Below are 18,042 nucleotides of genomic sequence, written 5' to 3' on the forward strand. Positions count from 1 at the left end.
TACCAGACTCAGCATGAAGCACTCACCGCTGCTGCGGCCGCAGCCATGTTCCCGGAAGGCGATGCTGGCATCCCCGCAGCACAACTGGGAGGCAGGGCTACTGAACAGCCGACAGAGCCAAACCGCGGAGGCTTTGCTGAGTCTCGGCTTGTATTAGGAACTAAACCGGCCAGCCTGGATTAAGGGTGGCGTATTGGCTGTGTTACAGGCTGAAACCGTGTTGGGGATGTGGCTGGGGGGTGGAGTCACAGGTGGAGCACAAGAGACATTAGAAGGTGGAGGGGAGCACTGCGCGATAGCTCTGACTATTTTTCTTCACTCTGGTTGTTTGTCGGAACGTGCCGGAGCGCCGGATAAAGATTGCTACACCCAGGAACCTGGTTTGTCTTTTTTCTAAGCGCCTGTCTGGAACCTGACACCGAATTTACAAGGAGGAAATAAAAGTTCCTCTTTTGCTCCTTCTGCGGTAGGAAAGATCTGTTGGGCAAGACGCGAAATCCGTTCAGATGTTTCTCCTACAGCTATCGGTATGGCTGCCTTGAGGTCCTTCAAGAGAATCTCTGGTCTTCTTCAGCTGCTGCTGCTGCTGTTGCTTCTTCCACGGGATCTGGGTGAGTGTTGATAGTTGAGATCAGGCAGGCTCCATTTTCAGATTTACAACTGGAGTAGAATCCAGCGCAAGAGGAATGTGAAGGCTGCTTCAAACCTGCTGTGCTCTGCTGAAGAGTCCGATGACCAGATTCCCCTAAAAGGGCCAGTCCCTTAGGTTAAATTTGAGGGAGGAGATTTCTTCCATTGGTTCCACCCCAAGTGGCTACGAGAGGAACAAGTGAGGAAGAACTTCAGAGCTCTGGGATCAACTGGGACCACCTGGTTTGATCTGATCCTTGGGGTGGAGACTTCAAGATAATGGGACTACACCTTCAATAACTCATAGAATCTGGGTTGGAAGGATCATAAAGGATTAGAAGACCTCTAAGGTCCCTTTCAACTGATTCTGTCATTCTGTCTCAAGGAAAAAAGATGGACCTATTTAAAATGCCTAGTGAATTTGGTTCCTTACGTTGTAAGTAAGGCCGTCTCCAGGAGAGCTTTTTACCAGGTCCGCCTGGTGCGCCAGTTGCGCCCCTTTCTGGACCGGGATGCCTTATGCACGGTCACTCATGCCCTCGTCACTTCTCGCCTGGATTATTGCAATGCTCTCTACATGGGGCTACCCCTGAGGTGCACCCGGAGACTTCAGCTAGTCCAGAATGCAGCTGCGTGGGTGATTGAGGGAGCACCACGTTGCTCCCGGGTAACACCACTCCTGCGTAGTCTGCACTGGCTACCTGTGGTCTTTCGGGTGCGCTTCAAGGTTCTGGTTACTACCTTTAAAGCGCTCCATGGCTTAGGGCCCGGGTACTTACGGGACCGCCTGCTGTTACCTTATGCCTCCCATCGACCCGTACGCTCTCACAGAGAGGGTCTTCTCAGGGTGCCGTCCGCCAAGCAATGCCGGCTGGCGGCCCCAGGAAGGGCCTTCTGTTGGAGCTCCTACTCTGGAACGACCTTCCCCCCGGTTTGCGCCAAATATCTGACCTTCGGACCTTTCGTCGGGAATTAAAAACTTATTTATTCATCCAAGCGGGACTGGACTGATTTTTTAGATTTTTTAAATTTCTAAATTTTAAAATTTTAAATGTTTATATTTTCTGTAATTTTATATGGGGTATTTTAGGTTGGTCAATTCGACGGTTTTAATTCGGCCATTATTGAATAGGTATTTTAAATTGATTTTTAACTTTGTATATTTATTGTCTTTTATCTTGGCTGTACACCGCCCTGAGTCCTTCGGGAGAAGGGCGGTATAAAAGTTTAATAAATAAATAAATAAAATAAATAAGTGGGATGTTCCCCCACACCAGATCTGATAAGTTCCAACTCAATTAATCAATCTATTGATAGCGTGCCCAGTGTTTGTTTCAGTAATAATGTTAACATTTCTTTCTTTCTTTTTTTATTTCATTTTGTCACAACAGTATATACAATCATCAACATAAACAATAACCCATCATGAGAGAGAAAAATATATATATAAGTAAAAGTATGCAACAACTCTGTTAATTTGATATAATGAAAGGGAACAATAGGACAGGAACGGTAGGCACTGTTGTGCTCTTATGCACGCCCCTTATAGTCCTCTTAGAAATGGGGTGAGGTCAATAGTAGACAGTTTTTGGTTGAAGATTTTGGGGTTTTGAGTAGAGACTATAGAGTCAGGTAGTGAGTTCCAAGCGTTAACAACTCTGTTACAAAAGTCATATTTTCTGCAATCAAGTTCTCATTGCATACCTCTTCATTTTCACATGCCCTTTTTAAAATTAAAAAAAAAAAGCCATTGGGTCATCTATGTCTTGTTAGATGGATTGAGCAATATTTGTATGCCAAAATGAGGAGCCAGATTGTTGGGGGGGCAATAAGTTGTCTTTGTAAAAATATACAAATAGAATGAGACTATTGCCTTATACACTGTAAGCCGCCCTGAGTCTTCGGAGAAGGGCGGGGTATAAATGTAAACAAAAACCAAAAAAAAAAGGTGGAGTCAAATGCATCATCAGGGGTGTGTGTGTGTGTGTGTGTGTGTGTGTGTGTAAAGCATGTGTATATGTTTGTTATGTATGCATATGAGTAGATATATTCTTTCTTTTGAGAGCAGGCAATAGAATTTCATTTTTAATGTGCACCAGTGCGCTCACAGTAAAAAGTGACAATCTCATATATCTTTATCTAAATCCAGCCCTCTTTGAAGTCTCTTGACTCATATCTGGCATCAATTCGTCTTGACCATCACTAGATCAAATTCTTCGGTATAGGTCAGGGGTATCAAACTCAAGGCCTGGGGGGCCAGATCCAGCCCGTGGGGTGCTTAGATCTGGCCCCTGGGACCAGGGGTAAAATGTTCCCAGACTGGCGGTAGCAATCGTGGCTGGTAGTTCGGCGATCCAGTAGCAATGGCGGAGCAAAGCTCTGCCCACCCACCCGGGCGTCATTACTTCCTGGTTTTAACCACCCGAAGTAATGTGTTTTTTACTTCTGTGCATGCACTTCCAAACTGGTAAGGAAGGCAAGTAGATTTTACTCCTGCGTGGGGTTGCCCTGGAAACAGCGAAGAACCGGACCGCAGTGCCTCTCCCAGCGAAAATGGAGCTCGTGAGGGGCATGCGCAGCCCCTCCCGAGCTCCATGTTCACTGGCAGAAGGTTGCAGGAGGCCATCCCAGCCAAAAATGGAGCTTGGGAGCCTATTTTCACTGCCAAAGCACTCGGTCTCCCCTGAGCTCCTTTTTCATTGGCAGAGAGTTGCGGGAGGCCCTTGCAGCCAAAACTAGAGCTTTCAAGGGCTACGGGAGGCCCCCCACAAGCTCCGTTTTCGCTGGCAGAGGGTTGCAGGAGACCTTGGCAGCCGAAAACAGAGCTCGGGAGCCCGTTTTTGCTGGCAGAGCACTCGGGCCTGCACAGGCGCCCCCGAACAAGTGACGACGAGCTGGCCACGCCCACCCCAATCCCCAAGGTCTAACACAATCCTGATGCAGCCCTCAATGAGTTTGACACCTCTGGTATAGGTAACATGAAATAAACTTTTGACAAATATTATATGAAAATTCCAACATGGTTATCAACAATGGAAGCTTTAATACATCCAAATACTTTTAACTTAAGAAACATTGTTAGGTATAAGGAATTATTAACAGATAAGGGGGAATTGAAGCGGACGCAAGATTTGGAAGAACAGGGGATTGAATTAGATAGGTATTTGTATGTGTAAATACAAGCAAGATATGAAAAAGATGCTATGGTTTTTACTTAGAAAAAACAGCTGGATAGGATATTCGCGGGAACAGAGGATAAATTAATTTTAAAAATCTGTAACTTTTTGTTGGGTATTGAGTTAGAAGATGAACAAGGTTGACTCAGCCTTCCATCCTTTATAAGGTAGGTAAAATGAGGACCCAGATTGTTGGGGGCAATAAGTTGACTTTGTATATAAATATACAAATAGGAGGAAGTCTATTGCTAACATAGTGTAACCCGCCCTGAGTCTTTGGAGAAGGGCGGGATATAAATGCAAATAATAAAATAAAATAAAAAGTAAAGGAAACAATGATAGCATGGGCCAAAAATTTCTGATACTCAGTAGATTTAGATAAATGGCAACAGTTATGGGAGAGGAACTACAAATTAACAATGTCCACTGCATATAAAGAAAATCAATATAAAATGTTTTATGGATGGCATATGCCACCTGAGAAACTGGCGAAAATGTTTAAAGATAAATCAGCTAAATTTTGGAAATGTCACCAGTTACCAGGATCTTATTATCAAATTATTATCCAAATCTCAACCAGCAAATGCTCTGTCTTACACACTGGAAAAAAGAATCTGAACACTAAATACAAGCTAGATGGACATTACCTTGTAGATGACCCCCACCCTGTTAAAGACCTTGGAGTTTTCATATCAAATGATCTAAGTGCCAAAGCCCACTGCAACTACATCACTAAAAAGGCTTTAAGAGTTGTAAACCTAATCTTACGTAGCTTCTTCTCCACAAACACTACACTTCTAACCAGAGCACATAAAACATTTACTAGACCAATTCTTGAATACAGCTCGCCTGTCTGGAACCCACACCTCATTTCGGACATTAATACAATTGAGCGTGTCCAGAAATATTTTACAAGAAGAGTTCTCCACTCCTCTGAGTACAACAAAATACCTTATGCCACCAGACTTGAAATCCTGGGTTTGGAAAATTTAGAACTCCGCCGCCTTCGACATGATCTGAGTTTAACTCATAGAATCATCTATTACAATGTCCTTCCTGTTGAAGACTACTTCAGCTTCAATCGCAACAATACACGAGCAAACAATAGATTTAAACTTAAAGTGAACCGCTCCAATCTTGACTGTAGAAAATATGACTTCAGTAGCAGAGTTGTTAATGCCTGGAATGCACTACCAGACTCTGTGATCTCTTCCCAAAATCCCCAAAGCTTTAACCAAAGACTGTCTACTATTGACCTCACCCCATTCCTAAGAGGTCTGTAAGGGGCGTGCATAAGAGCACAAACGTGCCTTCCGTTCCTGTCCTATTGTTCCCTTTGATTGTACCCAATTTTATATAGTTATCGCATACTTATGATTATATTTATGCTTATACATCATATAGTTATTTCATGCTTATGCTTATATACTATTGTGACAAAATAAATAAATAAATAAATAAAATAAAATAAAATAAAATTTTAATTGGGTTTTTTTATCATTTCTTTATTATAGTTTTAAATGGGGTTAGCCAAATTGAATAAGATTTTTAAAATGTTTTTAATTCTATTTATAAATTTGTTTTATGATGGCTGTAAACCTCCCTGAGTCCTTCAGGAGAAGGGCGGTATAAAAATCAAATAAATAAATAAATAAAATAAAATAAAATAAAATAAAATAATAAAATAAAATAAAATAAAATAAAATAAAATAAAATAAATAAATAAATGTGGTGGACATGCTCAGAACCTAAAAAGTATTGGAACAAAATAAAGGTATGGTTAGAAGAAATGACCCAACAACACACTGATTAAAAACTGGAGCTGTACTTACTGGGTATCCTCCCAGAGAAAACCAGTAAATGAAAAATATTTATTTGATTATACATCTAATAACAGCAGCACAAATTGTTTTTGCACAAAACTGGAAAACAGAGAAAATACTCCTGGAAGTAGAAGTTATTAAAAAAAATTAGTTGTGCAGAAATGAATAGGTTAACATTGATGATCAAAGAAAGAGAGGATTCAGGATATTTAAGATATAGGATCAATTTTACCATTGGTTAGAAAAAAGATACAGATAAGCAATTGATAGTTATGTAAGAAAATGGTATAATTAGAATATTTTATTGGTGAAAAAATTATAATAGATCAAACTGAAAGGAAGAAAGAAGAAATAACAAAAAGATGGAGCCATGAAGAAAACACCAAGATGTCACAGGGAAGGAATGACTGATATATTAAATGTTTGTTTGTTTATAAAATAAAAAAAAATATTAAAAAAAAGAAATAAATTTTTGAATGCTATCCTAGTTCCTGATTTCTTGCACCTGACATGAACGATCAGAATGCACGGGCAAATTTCTATTTTTTGTCTTGTATTATCTTTTTAACCTTTTAAAATTACCGAATTCTGTGCATCACTGTGTTTGACTAACTTCCAAATTACGTAGGTGAGAACTGAGAAGTGTTTATACAATGAGAAGAGGAAGAAATGAGAAAGGGTTAATTTTGGCGTACAAATATTGCTCAATCCATCTAAGCAACGAAACATAGACGCCAATGGCATTTTTAAAAAAAGGCATTTGAAAATGAAGAGGGATGCAATGAGAAATGTTAGCATTATTACTAAAACAAACGCTGGGCACGCTATAAATAGATATGGTTAATTAGACTTATGAGATCTAGAGTGGAGGAACTTCCTACTTACACCATAAGGAACTAAATTCACTAGACATTTTAAATATGTCTGTCTTTTTTCCTGAGACAGAATAACAGAATCAGTTGAAAGAGACCTTAAAGGTCTTCTAGTCCAGGGGGTCTCCAACCTTGGCAACTTTAAGCCTGATGGACTTCAATTCCCAGAATCCCCCAGCCAGCAAAGCTGGCTAGGGAATTCTGGGAGTTGAAGTCCACCAAGCTTAAAGTTGCCAAGGTTGGAGACCCCTGTTCTAGTCCAATCCCTTGCTCAAGCAGGAGACCTTATTGCCATTCTGGACAAGTGGCTGTCCAGTCTCTTCTTAAAATTTTCCAGTGTTGTCCCAGGATAATATCGCAGGATCAAATCTGAGTTGGTCATCGAGGTCAAAGATTTAGTCTTTGTTGTGTCTTGCCCAATCTCACCACAGCCGGGGCCTTCTTATCTGCTTCCGAACACGGAGGAATGTCCTAGTATGCCTCCCGGCCCCAGCCCTGGCTCCATGCCCAGACAGGCTGAAGAGGAGGAAATATCTCCAGCCCCCAGCTCTGGCTCCATGCCCAGGCAAACGGAGCAACTAGACCCCCCCCCCACAGCATGTGAGCCTGAGGGAGGTCAATTGCCGACAGCTGCCGAATGGAGTGACCCTCGCATCAGAAGACTTAATAGACGGAGGAAACAGAAGGAAGGGAGGGACAGGCCTGGATAAGTGCTGAGTCATGGAGCCACACCCCATGGCCTATATAAAGGACCTGCTTTCTGGCATTCTCTGAGTCAGGCAAAGTCTAAACATATCTTGCTGAAGTCACTTTCTGGTCTCCTGCCTGCCCTGAGGACTTTGCTAGGACTTTGGCAGAGCTGCAGAGGCAAGCCTGATTCGGATTTCCCTGACCCGGCCGTCAGCGGAGGAGTGGGACACGACAGTCTTCCAAGCTTTCAGACTCATGTTGGAACCTATCCTCAGGGAATTTCTCTCTTCAAAATGTGTCCATTTGGGCTATTCTATGCATTTATTTTTATACACGTTGTGTTTACAACCAGGTAGCCTGGAGGAACGTTGTCCATGGGGTCGGACACGACTTCGCAACTAACAACAACAGTGTATAAACAAAATATGTAAAACAAGGGTGTCAAACTGGATTTCTTCAGGGGCCAGATCAGCACTGTAATTCTCCTCCATAGGCCAGTGGGTGGGGTGGGCAGCAGGAGGGATGGCTTCCTGTTGCTGAACCCTGCCGGCCAAAATGGGGCACCATTTTAGGTGCAGTCAATTTCTACCACAGTATTTCTTCATTTACTGTGTTAAAATTATGCAGTAAAGTCTATAAAGGCAGTTATTTCCCCTTTGGATATAATGTAATGCTTGAACAATGGGAGAGTATGCGGATGAAAGGTTTAAAATTCACATCAGATTAAAATCAAAGCATACTAGAAAGATACGAGTTGAATAAAAGCAAATAAAATGCAAAACTCGCCCACCGTATAAATTAGCCCTCTGCACGGCATGTCAGGGTTCCAAGGAACACCCCCCAACGAAATAAAGCTCTGAGGCTTGAAGTTCCTCAAAGCTCCAATTTATTAGAGATGTCATGTTGGCACAGCTGGGAAAACCCGAAACTGAAAGCTTCCAGGTTTTCCACACCCAGCTGACAGTTCACAGCCCTGCCCCACACCCACAAGTTCATCACATTGTCCAATCAACTCTTCACACTCAATTGGATACAATCTTCAGGCAGTCTCCATCAGACGCAGGCAAAATCCTTGAATACGGAATGTTGTTATGACTAACTTTCTACCGCTCCAACAACAACCCCCTCCCAACTTCCCCAGCTAAAATATGTGGCAGTTAAGAAGCAAAAAAGAAAAATGCCTTCCAAAACTGACACGGCGGTCATTCAAGAATGGTCAGATCGCAAGCCAGAAGGTTTGCATTCAGGAAATGCAAATAATTCTGCTGTCCAAAGGAGATCACCAGTGGTCCTTTTTTCCTCAGAGGAGTGGTGACCACTTTCTAGAGGAAACCCAGTTATAAAAATGTCTCTTTTTTGTTTCAGTTGTTACAGGACAGAACATTGATGTAATTCAACTTCCGGAAACCGTATCGGTGAAAGCTGGAGAGAACCTCACTCTAAAGTGTACATTGACTGGAGGAAATATACCCGGAAGCGTGCGGTGGTACAAAGGGCCGGACAGAAGCCAGACCCCCATTTACAGCGATAAACAAGAAGCTTCCAACAGGGGGGTCCGGGTCATCCCAGGATCCAACACGGACTTCAGCATCGACATCCAAAACGTCCGTCCTGAAGATGCTGGGACCTACTATTGTGTGAAGTTCAGGGCAGGATTCCCAGAGAGAGAGCTGGTTTCAGGAAAAGGAACTCTGGTCTCTGTGATTGGTAGGTGGCCCTCTACATTTGATTTCTGGGGATGGAGGGAGACATTCCCAGACAACCATGAGACACGTGGGAATAAATCCCGAGTGCCAGTGTATTCATGACCAGCAGAGACATGCTAACAAGGTCAGCCAATGAATAGGGCTTAGTAGCGTATATTTATTAGGAAAATTGAAGGCAGAGGAGTTTTAATGCGATTTCTTAGTCTGTTTAAGATCCCAGATCGTTTACCTCTCTTCCTTCTCTTCCGTCGTTTGGTTTTTTTAGTAATCCATGGCTCTGTGGGAATTGCCTCCTCCTGTGTTAGAATCTCCTCCGTGTTTGTAAAGACAGGCGGGGGTGAGATCAAAGAAAGCTGCTCCTTAAAGAAATGTTCCTTAATTTTTAGCAGATGGTCTCGTGAGTAGGAAATCCGTAGTGAGTCACAGAGAACAATTAGAAATAAAGAAACAATTAGAGAGCATTCCACCGAGGCAGCCTTTGTCGGTGCCATCTTGGGGAAAAAAAACAAGTAACAAGGTCAGCCAATGAATAGGGCTTAGTAACAAGGTCAGCCAATGGGAGATGAAACAGCAAGGAGCTTGGGCGTGGCTTAGCTCTGGGTCTGAGCTCTGAATTGAAACTGAAGCTGTTCTCTGCTTCCCCCGGCCTGTGTTTGTACCTACTTACAATCTCTCCTCTCTACCAGGTTGGAAAACCTGCTTTTGGTATTGTATACATGCCTTATGTGTTATTATGTATATAAAGAGAAGTTAACGAATCCTGCTGAATCAGTTACCTGGGTGTGCTTTCTGGATGTGATTGCTGCTGCAAACTCTGACACAAAGTTGAGTCTCTCCAACCAAAAACCATCTCAGGGCCTCCTGTATTGTCTCTGAGGAACGTCAACTGATATCTCTCTCTCTACTTTCTCCTTCAGCCATGCCATCCCAGCCCGTGGTTCTTGGCCCCACAAGAAGAATCACGGCGGGGTCTTGGGCCTCCTTCAACTGCTCCACAGGGGGATTCTCCCCCCGAGAGATCACGGTTAGCTGGTTGAAGGACGGGAAAAAAATACCGGGTGGCCAGACCAACATCCTGAATTCTGATGAAAAGCAGAGCATCTCGTACCGAGCGGAAAACACGTTGGAAATCCTGCTGGAGCGAGGAGACGTGAAGTCTCAGCTGACCTGCCAGATCCAACACAGATCGTTGGATGATCGTGGTCCTCTCCAGCAGACCTTCGCACTTCGGGATGTCCTAAGAGGTAGGTGAACCTTGGGTTGCAGAGTCTAGACCTGGTAAAAGGTACCTCCATGGCAGTGGGAACAGCACCAGGAAGACCCAGGTTCTTGTCCCTTGGAAGTCCACTGAGACCAACTCCACTTTCTCAACCCATCCTACCTCACAGGGCTGTGGTTAGATGGGGAGCAGGTCTTTAGAAAGACCTTCCACCTCTGGCTTTTTCCCCAGGGACTTAGGTCAAGTTGAGTGGGCAAAGTATATTTTAAACCTGATTAGTCCAGAATAGTTTCACTTTGCTTTAGTGGTGTACATTTGTTGTGGCCTGTCAGCCGCCAGCCCCTCCAGCGGCCAAATCGGAGGAGGAGGCGGAGGCGGCGTGGGAGTCGGGGTCAGCATCAAGGCAACCTGGGAGCTCCGAGTGGGAAGAGGGAATGGAGCTGGCAGAGAGAGAAAGACAGAGGCGGAGCCTGGGCCGTCCGTCAGCCCTCAGATGGAGAGTCAACAGCCCTCAGGTCTGGAGGTGGCTGATGAGGAAGAAGAAGAACAGCTGAGTCCAGTGCCTGATGCGTGGATGTGCAGAAGGCAGAGGAGAGGAGAGCAGTGGAAATCTAGGGGCTGGTCCTTGGGAAGGAAAAGCCACCGCTGCTAGTGAAGCCCCACCGTAGCTCTGGGGATAAAAGGCAGTGGGCGGAGATGAATAGGTGTGGCAGACAACTTTTCATCTTCATTTAGCCTGCAGTGAGAGAGAAATTTTTTTGCCAGGGCTGCCGGCGCTCCTAATTAAAGGAATCTTTGAGTTCACTTCAGAAGGTTTGTTGTGTTCGGGGAGCTGGGTCAGAACAATTCCTTTGCATTTTTGCTCAGTGATTTTGCACGCTGTCCAAAGTCCAATTATTTGACTTGGGTGGCCAAATAAAGGCAGTCCTTAACTTACAACCATCCATTCAGTGATTGTTCAAAGTTACAACGTTGGACTGGAAAAAGTGAATTGCGACCATTTTTCCCCACTTATGATCCTGGCAGCAATTCCCAGGGAAGGTCACATCATCAAAATTCAGACATCTGGCAACTGGCATGAACTTAGGACGGTTGCTGCATTCCAAGGTCATGTGATCCCCTATTGCAGGGGTCTGCAAACTTGGCTCTTTTAAGACTCAAGGACTTCAACTCCCAGAGTTCCTCAGCCAGCAAAGCTGCTGAGAACTCTGGGAGTTAGTCCATAAGTCTTAAAAGAGCCAAGTTTGCAGACCCCCTGCCTTATTGTAATCTGCAGAGTCAAGGGACAGACCAGATTTGCTTCACAACCACATTCCTATTTTAACAAATGCAACAACTTGCTTAATGACCATGGGAAGAAAATCTGTAAAATGGGGCAAAACTCATTTAACAATGCCTTGCTTTGTCAGGGAAACTTGTGGTCGTAAGTGAAGGACTTGCCTGTAGATGTCATAGAAAGAAGGTGTGTAAGATGTTGCCCTCTGTTGTGTCTCGCCCGCTTTCACCGCAGCCGGGGCCTTCTTATCTGCTTCCGAACGCTGAGGAATGTCCTAGTATGCCTCCTGGCCCCAGCCCTGGCTCCATGCCCAGACAGGCTGAAGAGGAGGAAGTACCTCCAGCCCCCAGCTCTGGCTCCATGCCCAGGCAAATGGAGCAACTAGACCCCTCCCCCTCCCCCACAGCATGTGAGCCTGAGGAAGGTCAATTGCCAACAGCTGCAGACTGGAGTGACCCTCGCTTCAGAAGACTTGAAAGGCGGAGGCAACAGAAGGAAGGGAGGGGCAGGCCTGGATAAGTGCTGAGTCATGGAGCCACACCCCATGGCCTATATAAAGGATCTGCTTTCTGGCATTCTCTGAGTCAGGCAAAGTCTAAACATATCTTGCTGAAGTCACTTTCTGGTCTCCTGCCTGCCTTGAGAACTTTGCTAGGACTTTGGCAGAGCTGCAGAGGCACGCCTGATTCGGATTTCCCTGACCCGGCCGTCAGCGGAGGAGTGGGACACGACACCCTCCAAACGAATGGCAGGATTCAAAACCTATTTAGCCATCTAGCAAGACACCTTACACAAACAAACGGGGATAGAGATTTGCCAAAAATTGGACCGAGTTCTTTATTTCTTTCTTTGTTCATAGAGTTAAGTTTTGGTCTTGGCCTTCTGGCAAGCCAAGTTCTGCATTTTTTCACACCAGGGTTGTAATTCAGAGAACCCGCTTGTTTCTACAATGTCACAGTCAGAGAGAAGAATTAGCTGGTCTTCTATCTTCTTCTGCATGCAGGAACCAGGAGTCCGAAGCTCTTTTGACTGACCATCTTTGGCTTTCTTTGCTCAGTTCCACCCAAGGTGCGTCTTGAGACCAGCCCACCTTCTCCCGTCCAGCTGAACACCTCAGTGACGGTCACTTGCAACGTGGAAAGCTTTTATCCGGATGACGCGAAAGTGGAGTTGTTTCCCAAGGATGCCCCAAGCAGAAAAGGAAAGGTTGGCATGAAGACTTTGAATCAAGACAGGACTTTTTCCCTCAAGAGCAACCTAGAGATGATGGCCACTGAAGACAAGAACTTCTCCATGTTCCTTTGCCAGGTCCAGCACGATTCCCAGCCTCTGGTCAACGAAACCACCACGCTTTTGATCAGGATGCAACTTGAAAGAAGTAAAATGTATTTTGTTTTCTTCTGAGAATTTGCTGATTTATTCTTTGCACCCTTTTATTTTTCAGGTCGTGTTTTTTTTTAAAAGATTAGATTGTATTACTCCTTCATATATCATGATTTAAAATGTACTTTAATATACTTAAGGTTTTGAGATAGGGGACCTTCAGGAGGAAGGGCTTGTCATATACGGAGTCCCTTCCCAAGAATATTTGCATTTTCTGTTGCATTTTCTCTTCATAACAAAGTCCTGTCTCATGAGCCAAGGTGGCGCAGTGGTTAGAGTGCAGTACTGCAGGCTACTTCTGCTGACTGCCAGCTGCCTGCAGTTTGGCAGATCGAATCCCACCGGGCTCAAGGTTGAATGAGCCTTCCATCCTTCCAAGGTGGATAAAATGGGGACCCAGATTGTTGGGGGGCAATGTGCTGACTCTGTAAACTGCTTAGAGAGGGCTGTAAAAGCACTGTGAAGCAGTATATAAGTCTAAAGGATATTGCTATCTGTAGATGGAATGAAGATAGCTGATCTCCTGCAGTGGAGTTGATAAAACATATAGGGCAGTTAAAAGTATCTGCCATTTTCATGGTGTTTTTTTTTATCGTCGTGTGATGAAACCCTTGAATATATATGATGGAGCAGGCTTTATTATATCGTTTTATTTTGTTTGTAAAATTTATTGGCCACCCATCTTATCCAAGCTAAGATTATGATTAAATCAAAGCAATCCACTGTTTTTTGTTTATAATATATTGCCTTAATTGTGTTAATAATTTTTTCACCAAAGTCCATATATTTCAATTGTAATAGTATAAATTGCCAATTTACATTGTCAAATGCTTTCTGTGCATCTAAAAAGATCGATGCCATTGGTTTCTCCCAGTGTACTTCATAATCAGTAGTGGGTTTCAATTTTGGCTGCTACTGGTTCGCTCGTGGACATGCGCAGAGATATCCACGTGTGTGGGCGGAGTCTCCTACTGCCGCTACAAGTCCTGCCCAATCTGGGGCGAACCGGTAGCAGCCCACCACTGTTCATAATACTCCGAAGTATTCAAAATAATTCTCATGTTGTTTTTTTGACTTGTCTTTTAGGTAAAAATCCATTCTGGTCTGAGTGGATGAATTCATTCAGGAATCTTTTTAGTCTCTCTGCTATTATTGAAGTATATATTTTGCAATCTGCATTTACAAAATGGCTGATCTCATGCAGCGGAGTTGACAAAACATGCAGAGTGAAAACTGTCTGCCACCTTCATGTTTTTGACTGCATTCTGATGATTTTGTTTTTTTTTAAATTTATTTATTTAGGCCAAAAAAACAAAATGCACCAGTACCGTATATGTGGTACCTTGCTCAATAGTAGTACCTGTGAGAGGGATCTTGGAGTCCTAGTGGATAACTATTTAGATATGAGCCAGCCGTGTGCAGCAGCTGCTAAAAAAGCCAACACAGTTCTGGGCTGCATAAACAGAGGGATAGAATCAAGATCACGTGAAGTGTTAGTGCCACTTTATAATGTCTTGGTAAGGCCACACTTGGAATATTGCATCCAGTTTTGGTCTCCACGATGTAAAAAAGATGTTGAGACTCTAGAAAGAGTGCAGAGAAGAGCAACAAAGATGATGAGGGGACTGGAGGCTAAAACATATGAAGAACGGTTGCAAGAACTGGGTATGTCTAATTTGATGAAAAGAAGGACTAGGGGAGACAGGATAGCAGTGTTCCAGTATCTCAGGGGTTGCCACAAAGAAGAGGGAGTCAAACTATTCTCCAAAACACCTGAGGGTAGAACAAGAAGCAATTGGTGGAAACTAATCAAGGAGAGATGCAACTTAGAACTAAGGAGAAATTTCCTGACAGTTAGAACAATTAATAAGTGGAACGACTTGCCTGCAGAAGTTGTGAATGCTCCAACACTGGAAATTTTCAAGAAAATGTTGGATAACCATCTGACTGAGATGGTGTAGGGTTTCCTGCCTGGGCAGGGGGTTGGACTAGAAGGCCTCCAAGGTCCCTTCTAACTCTGTTGTTATGTTATGTTATGTTATGAGTCCCTTGATGCCAATCTGGAATATGCATCGTGGAGAGGCTTTATTTTATTTTATTATTTTATTTTGTTTGTAAAATTTATCGGCCACCCACCTTTCCCCAAACTAAGATTACGATTAAATCAAAACAATCCATTGTGTTTTCTCCACAGGCTCATCACCGCAACTATCCCCCTCTGTTCTCTACATCGGGCTTTTCCTGAGCAAAGTAGCCGTCATACTGTTCATCTCTTCCTTTTTCCTAATAAGGAAGATCAAATGCAAGAGTCAGAACTGAAGAAGCTCCTGGGATGAGAAGCAAAACACCTTCAAAGAAAAGCAAGAAAGCACCTTTGGGACAGCCAGGACTTGGATGGCAGAGAATCTCCATAGACCTTGGATGCAACAATGCAAAAATATTGTTCCAGAAAATCCCTGGAAGTCCAACAATCTGGAAGTTCAAGTTAGGAATTCCTGTTCCTGACAGATTTTCAGGATGGGAAACGATATGGTTAATGAATTGTTAGTCATGTTATTAAAATGCTTCACTCTGTCAAACATCTAACATTATAAAATCAACATGGAGATTAAAAAAAAATCAACCTCATATTGTTTTGCCATGTCCTTGACTAAAATGAATCTGTCTTAAAATGGATCGTCACAAATGTGCTTTTTCTTTTTTTTCCTTGAAGACGTTTCTCTTCTCATCCAAAAAGCTTCTTCAGTTCTGACTGAACTGAAGCAGCTTCTTGGATGAGAAGCGAAATGTCTTCAAGGAAAAACAAAATCCATTCGCCTTTGGATGAAGAAGTGATACGAAAAATGTGAAATATCCAGGTTCCATATTTGTGTGTGTTCTATTTTCTATCTACCAACCTGCCTTCCATTGAGGACCTGTATACTGCACGAATCAAGAAGAGGGCCGTGAAAATATTTGCAGATCACTCGCATCCTGGCCATAAACTGTTTCAACTCCTATCCTCAAAACGACGCTATAGAGCACTGCACACCAGAACAACTAGACACAAGAACAGTTTTTTCCCGAAGGCCATCACTCTGCTAAACAAATAATTCCTTCAACACTGTCAAACTATTTACTGAATCTGCACTACTATTAATCTTCTCATAGTTCCCATCACCAATCTCTTTCCATTTATGACTGTATGACTATAACTTGTTGCTGGCAATCCTTATGATTTATATTGATATATTGACCATCAATTGTGTTGTAAATGTTGTACCTTGATGAACGTATCTTTTCTTTTATGTACACTGAGAGCATATGCACCAAGACAAATTCCTTGTGTGTCCAATCACACTTGACCAATAAAAAATTCTATTCTATTTCTATAGATGGGGAATGTTTGCCAGGAATTATATCACACGATACATTTATGGGTGGAAAGAAAGGTATGATGTCACTGGATCTCCATGATATAAAAAATATATTGAGACTCCAAAAAGAGTGCAGAGAAGAGCAACAGAGATGATTAGGGGGCTGGAGGCTAAAACATACGAAGAATGCTTTCTGGAACTGGGTAGGTCTAGTTTAATGGCTCAGTGGCTAAGATGCTGAGCTTGTCGATCGAAAGGTCGGCAGTTCAGCGGTTCAAATCCCGAGTGCCACGTAATGGGGTGAGCTCCCGTGACTTGTCCCATCTTCTGCCAACCTAGCAGTTCGAAAGCAGGTAAAAAATGCAAGTAGAAAAAATAGGGACCACCTTTGGTGGGAAGGGAACAGCATTCCGTGTGCCTTTGGCATTGAGTCATGCCGGCCACATGACCACGGAGACGTCTTTGGACAGCGCTGGCTCTTCGGCTTTGAAACAGAGATGAGCACCGCCCCCTAGAGTCAGGAACGACTAGCAGGTATGTGGGAGGGGAACCTTTACCTTTAGCTTAATGAAAAGAAGGACCAAGGATGACATGATAGTCATGTTCCAATATTTGAGGTGATGTCACAGAGAGCAGGAAATCAACCTATTGTCCAAAGCACCTGAGGGCAGGACAAGAAGCAACGGATGGAAACTAAATGAGAGAAGCAACCTGGAATTAAGGAGAAATTTCCTGTCAGTGAGAACCATTCATCAGTGGAACAACTTGCCTCCAGAAGTTGTGAATGCTTGTGAACACTGAAGGTTTTTAAGAAGAGATTGGACAACTATTTGTCTGAAATGGTACAAGGTCTCCTGCTTGAGCTGGGGGTTGGACTAGAAGACCTCCAAAGTCCCTTCCAGCTCTGTTATTCTATTACCTAATTGAAAATCAGAAGTTGTGATTAGAATTAGAAAATTCAGAAGTTACCTAGAACTAAGTTAACCTAGAACTAAGGAGAAATTTCCTGACAGTTAGAACAATTAATCAGTGGAACAACTTGCCTGCAGAAGTTGTAAATGCTCCAACACTGGAAATTTTTAAGAAAATGTTGGATAGCCATTTGTCTGAAATGGTGTAGAGTTTGTTGCCTGGGCAGGGGGTTGGACTAGAAGACCTCCAAGGTCCCTTCCAACTCTGTTATTATGTTATGTTATGTTAAAATTGTTTATCTCATGTTGCTTTCTGTGTCCAAAGATGGTAAAATATACTAATTATACAGAGAGGGCTGGAAAAAAATGGTCATAAGTCACTTCTTTATGTGCCACCGTAAGTGGAGAGCTACCTCTACACACAGGTAACTAGGGATCCTGTTTGTCACGGCTGCGTGGACCCAAACCTCACTCTCAAACAAGTGATTGTACCAAAGTTTTGATCAATTTGGGGGTCCATTTTAGGTGCAATCAATTTCCACCCCAACGTTTCTCCCTGTACTGTGTTAAATTCTGCAGTAAAGTCTATAAAGGCTGCAAACAGTCATTTCCCCATTTTGAGGTATTTTGTAATTAGACAGTTCAAGAGAAAACTCTGGTCGCTAGTAGCTTTCCTCTATCCAAAGCCTACTTCCTCTCTGGCAAGGAAAGTGCAAGTACTGGAGGACAGCAATAATGATAATGAGGTGAAGATCTTGTGAGACTTTTGAATACAGACGGATCGTTATTTGGAACACAACACGCCAGATATCGCAGTTGTCAAAAACCGAAACATACAATTTATTGATGGAGACACCAAAGCCAAAGAGAAAGAACTAGAAAAAAAATCACGAAATATCGCAACCTGACCAGTGATGGGTTTCTACTGGTTCTACTGGTTCGGGCAAACCAGTAGTGGCGGTGGTGGGAAGCTCCGCCCACCTGGCTGGACGTGATCATG

General features: G+C 43.3%; 1 protein-coding gene across 1 annotated transcript; it reads left to right on the plus strand.

The window, feature by feature from the left end:
• The first annotated feature begins 289 nt into the window (after positions 1 to 289).
• Positions 290 to 16,136, plus strand: LOC131195361 (signal-regulatory protein beta-1-like). The gene is made up of 5 exons (XM_058177200.1): positions 290 to 611; positions 8,557 to 8,898; positions 9,815 to 10,141; positions 12,450 to 12,770; positions 14,970 to 16,136. The coding sequence occupies exons 1-5, from the start codon at positions 530 to 532 to the stop codon at positions 15,092 to 15,094; spliced, it is 1,197 nt and encodes a 398-aa protein (XP_058033183.1). The 5' UTR covers positions 290 to 529; the 3' UTR covers positions 15,095 to 16,136.
• Positions 16,137 to 18,042: the final 1,906 nt, after the last annotated feature.

The sequence above is a fragment of the Ahaetulla prasina genome, chromosome 3 (genome assembly GCF_028640845.1).
Source record: "Ahaetulla prasina isolate Xishuangbanna chromosome 3, ASM2864084v1, whole genome shotgun sequence".
Taxonomy (NCBI): domain Eukaryota; kingdom Metazoa; phylum Chordata; class Lepidosauria; order Squamata; family Colubridae; genus Ahaetulla; species Ahaetulla prasina.